Genomic DNA, 5,294 nt, shown 5'->3' on the forward strand with positions numbered 1-5,294 from the left:
GTCCAAGAGCACAGTATTCACGCCTGTAATGCTCACGGTCAGAGTCCGTTTCTAGCTGTGCTAGAACCCTACCGAGAGGAATGATTCATCCCATAAACGAGCTGGAAAGAGAGAATAGGATTCTCGGTTGCCAGGCTTGCTGCCTGTAATACATCTCAGTCGTCCGGCAGAACCCTTTGGAACTGGTACCAATGCAGGCTCCGTTTTCTATCCCTGTGGAAGATACTCAGCCTGTCCCGCTCACCCCACCGCACATTTCAGACGGAACTGTGTCCATACCCATCCTCGACAGCACCGCTTCCCGCGGGGCTGCTGACGGGGCATTTCCCCGCTCGCCGCGGCGGGACCGCGCTCTTCCCTCCAGCTGCGCAAAAACGCCGCGCAGAGTTGGTGACAGCACCAAAGAACTGCGAGGGTGACTCGGTTTCGGAGGGAGGGAAGGAGCGCGCGACAGGGCGACGCTCCGCCGCTCCGTCCCCTCCCGCCCGTCCCCCGCCAGCCTCGCGGTGCCGGCCCGGACGGGGCGTCCCTGGCTGCAGAGCATGCTCACGGGGCGGGGGGCCGGGCGGCCGGCGCGGGGAGCGGGGAGCGGGGAGCGGACCTCGGCGGGCAGCAAGGCGGGGAAGCCGCTCCGCCGAGCTGGGAGCCCGGGCGGGCACGGGGCGGGAGGAAGCTGCCAGTCACAGGCGGGACACACCGGGAGCCGCGGGGCGCAGAGCGGCCCAGGAGAAGCAGGCGCGGAGCGTGTGCCCCGGCAGGGGGCGCTGAGCCTCGGAGCGGAGAGCCCGAGGGAGGAGAGAGCGCGCTGAGCCGCGGATCGGGAGCGCAAGCGAGAGGACGCGAGGCCGGGTATCCAAAACCGGGGTCCGCGAGACAAGGGACCCGAGCAAGGGGACCCCAGGAAGGGAGCCGCGGCGGAGACCCGGGCACGGGGACGTGCGGAGCTGCGGGCGGGCACCTCAGTTGGGTCCCCGAGCGCGGGGACAGGGATCCCGGAAGGGAGCGCGGCGCCAGTGGCGAGGGCGCGGAGCCCCGAGCGCGGTGCGCGCTGAGCCGCGGAGCGGGACCGCCGGGGCAGCGGAGCGGGGGCGTCCGGCAGGGGTGGCGGCGGGGCGGGGGGGCAGCGGCCCATGGGGCCGGGCGGCGGGGCGGCGCTGGCCTGCTCGGTGCATCCCGGCTGCCCGCCCCGCCGCCGGCGGGAGCCGCCAGCGATGCTGCGGGGCGGCCGGAGCCCGCTGGCTCTGGGCGGGGCCCCGGCGGGGCGCGGGGCCGGCGGGCACCCCCGGCGCGGCGCAGGTAGCAGCGGGCAGCCTACTGGCTCTGCTTATCCTCTGGACGCTCTTCGGGAATGTGCTCGTGTGCGCGGCCATCGTCCGCTACCGGCACCTGCGGAGCAAGGTCACCAACATCTTCATCGTTTCCCTGGCTGTCTCGGACCTACTCGTGGCCCTGCTGGTCATGCCCTGGAAGGCGGTGGCTGAGGTGGCTGGGTACTGGCCCTTTGGGGCTTTCTGCAACGTGTGGGTGGCCTTTGATATCATGTGCTCCACGGCCTCCATCCTCAACCTGTGTGTGATTAGTGTGGACAGGTACTGGGCTATTTCCAGCCCTTTCCGCTATGAGAGGAAGATGACCCAGCGGTTGGCTCTGGTGATGATCAGTGTGGCATGGGCACTGTCTGTGCTCATTTCCTTCATCCCTGTCCAGCTCAACTGGCACAAAAGTGGGGATGTTGTTGCTGCTGGTGATATTGGAGATGGATTTGGTACTGCCTGGGCAGCAGCAGGTGCTGTCACTACCTGGGCAGAAGATATGAGCACCACATGGGTGGCACTAGCAGCAATGAGACCCTCTGATGGAACCTCTGACAGCAATGATACCCTCACTGGACCATCAGAGAGCTGTGACTCCAGCCTCAACAGGACTTATGCTATTTCCTCCTCCTTGATCAGTTTTTATATCCCGGTGGCTATCATGATAGTTACCTACACTCGAATCTACCGCATTGCCCAGGTGCAGATTCGTCGTATCTCTTCCTTGGAGAGGGCAGCTGAGCACGCACAGAGCTGCCGGAGCAGCCACATTGACTGCCACCATCACACAAGCCTCAAGTCCTCCATCAGGAAAGAAACCAAGGTGTTGAAGACGCTCTCTGTCATCATGGGCGTCTTTGTCTGCTGCTGGTTGCCGTTCTTCATCTTGAACTGCATGGTGCCCTTCTGCGAGAGGCCACCCAGTGACCCCCACGCTGGCCTTCCCTGTGTCAGTGAGACCACCTTTAATATCTTTGTCTGGTTTGGTTGGGCCAACTCCTCTCTCAACCCCATCATTTATGCCTTCAATGCTGACTTCAGGAAGGTTTTCTCCAACCTCTTGGGATGCGGTCAGTTTTGCTCTAGTACTCCGGTGGAGACTGTTAATATAAGCAATGAGCTTATCTCTTACAACCAGGACACCCTTTTCCATAAGGAGATAGTGACTGCTTATGTTAACATGATCCCAAATGTGGTTGACTGTGAGGAAAATCGCGAGGACCCTTTTGATAGGATGTCCCAGATCTCCCCTGACCATGAGGTTGCCACTGACTCTGTTTGTGACCTGGACTGTGAGGGGGAGATTTCACTAGGCAAAATAACACCTTTCACTCCAAATGGTTTACATTAAATTGTATCCTGCTCTGATCAGTTCTTTTTGGATTAGAAAAGAAAATATTAGCACTGAGTGGAAAAACCTGCTGTAGTTTGGTCAGTCACTTCATGCTAAACTCACTTCTGTGTGTAGAACTTTGCGGGATGTAGACACTGTCATACAGGGGACTGGCAGCACAAACTTAAATCAGCACTTCCCCAGGCTGAGAGAGGACCAGGCAGTCATGTTGATTAGCTGTGGTGAGGTATTGTGGTATAATTACAGTCAGTTCATGTTTATAATGTGTTTGCAAATGAACGGTGCCATTGTCACTGCTAAGTATTATGACTTCTAAAATCAGGGATGGATGTGGCTGGCATAGACATTACACAGAAAAAAATTCTGGCCTGTTTGTTTGTTCAGATCTTATGTTTCTTTTTCTCTATTTTTGTTTGGTTGGTTTTTGTTTTGATTTTTGTTTAAAGATAGAAATAGTGAGGTGGTGATTTGGATGATTATTTAAATGTGTGTTTCTGCCAAAACAGATTATGTGAAACCCTTGTTCTCCTAGGCGGTGTTGTTGCCTATGATATCCTCTGTTCCCAGATGAATAAATAAAAGTTGTATTGATCAAGGGTTTATTATCTTTCATTTGTCACCCTGAAAGGTTTACAACAAGTATTCAAACTAACAACATTTCTATTTGAATGATTAGAATGACTAACAGCTAAACCCTATTATTTTAAAAGCAAAATAGTTGGTATAGAAAATACAGTTTTTGAACAAAAGCAAGGTTCACAGAACACTTGAATTAAATGAACTCATTTATATGGCCCTTACAGATAGATTTATGCCTGTTTTTCTTTAGTATTATAACTGATGTTATCCCTCGCTGCAGCTAAGAATATCAAGTACACATGTATATAAGCTATTAAAACTTTCCACTTTATTCTGTACTTGAACTTACTTTTTTAAATGATATTGATGAAAAGAGTTTAGTGATAGAGTTAGGAGCTGGATGTGTCTAAAAACAATAATTATGTTTGACAACAATATCAGTAATCAGCATTTCCCAGTGTAGACACTAGAGAACTCATTCACTCCAAGAGAAGAAAAAACTGCTGTTGATGTATTTTTTAGGTACTTACTTATTAACCAGAATTTAAATAAGCTCTAAGCGCTTTGACTATACAAAACATTTTAAAGCAGTCTTTAAAATTTGTAAAAGAGTGTTTTGAGCCCTGTTGCTATTGAATCATTTACCAAGTGGAATATTAGAAACAGTTGTAAGCTTTCAGCTCAGAAATCAAAAGTGATATTATTTCTAAAACAAATGATCAAAGGTAGTAAAAGCAATACCAGTATTTGTTTCAAGTTTTGGCTCACAAAATGAGCAACACTTGGATTAATTTACCCTTTAAAAATACCCCCATGCCAAGAGCTGAGCAGATTTAAATTGAACTGTAGGTGTGGATTAAACAGCCCTCCCTCCTAATGGTCCTGACCTGGGGCCTCCCAGTCCTGCATAGCTGTGAGCTGAAGGCCCCTGTATGGTATAGTGTATGGAGGAAAAGTGGGATCTGCAGTAGGCAGCATGGTTCAGGGGAATCATTTAACCAGATGCTGGAATTTGTGAACATTATGGGCTTAATATTGAGCCTCTTTGGTAATCAAACCCTTAATACCAGTTTGGAGGTTATCTTCCCCTTGGGATATGGGATGTAAGAAGCACAGGAGGTATGTGATTTAAATCTCTTTTTGGTTGCCTCTGCTGCAATCTGGGTTCATCTGCAAGCAATATTTTATGTGTGTAGTCTTTAATATTAATTAGTTATATCATCTTGGATTATCTTTTCAACTGCTTGTCACTGAAGATTGACACCTACCTGAGCATTTTCTTTGCTCTTGATATGAAATCTCAGTGTAATATCCCTTTACAGCTGTCCTTAGGAAAGGGTGTTGTGACTGTGGCTTAGGGAAACTTGGAAAACAAATCTTATGCCCATAATGAGGTTCAACCTACTAATGGCTTGACATCAAGGGTGAGTATGTTACCACTCCTCTGCTAAAGCAATCATATGTTGTCAGGAGTTAGCCATAGTTCTAGCCCTGCTGTTTAGATAAACTTGCCCAGAATAATACCATTTCCCCAAATGAAAATGAAGGAAACTGCTTCTGGTGGTGCAGTCATGAATTATCCCAATCAAAATTTAGATTTTTTTGAATTTTCTATTTACTACTCAAATTTTGAGGCTAGTACAGCACGTTAAACTGTCTAGATTTGTGCAAAAAGCCTGTGACATCCAGATGCAAGAGGTGCAGACACCTGGTGCTGATTCCAGCTCCCAGGGCAATGCCTGTATTTTGTCCAGTTTAGTCCACAGCAAGCCAGAAACAGCCCAGGGAAATGGAGGAGTGAAATCATGATCTCTTCCTGAGCACCTGCGTGCCAGCAGGCTTGGAGCCTGATGCTGGGTGTTACCCCCTGCTCCAGCAGCAGTACAGAGCAGAACAATTTGGGTAGTAGCAGCAAAGAGAGTGTCCCCCCACCTCCCTCTGTAGCCTTTCTGCTTCACAATAATCCCTGTGTGGGTGGTGTGACAGTTCCCTTGGATCCAGTTCACTACAGGTATGGCAGAGGGGTAGATGTACACGAGAAGATGCTG

The 5,294-nt window shown here is 50.6% G+C and overlaps 1 protein-coding gene across 1 annotated transcript; it reads left to right on the forward strand.

Moving 5' to 3' along the window:
• Positions 1-1,202: 1,202 nt before the first annotated feature.
• DRD5 (dopamine receptor D5) lies at positions 1,203-3,260 on the forward strand. The gene is given in 2 exon segments (XM_029961428.1): positions 1,203-1,261; positions 1,263-3,260. Coding segments are annotated over 2 exon segments (1,452 nt in total). The 5' UTR covers positions 1,203-1,211; the 3' UTR covers positions 2,665-3,260.
• The last annotated feature ends 2,034 nt before the right edge of the window (positions 3,261-5,294 follow it).

The sequence above is a fragment of the Manacus vitellinus genome, unplaced genomic scaffold, assembly GCF_001715985.3.
Source record: "Manacus vitellinus isolate BGI_N305 unplaced genomic scaffold, ASM171598v3 scaffold_0_pilon, whole genome shotgun sequence".
Lineage (NCBI taxonomy): Eukaryota > Metazoa > Chordata > Aves > Passeriformes > Pipridae > Manacus > Manacus vitellinus.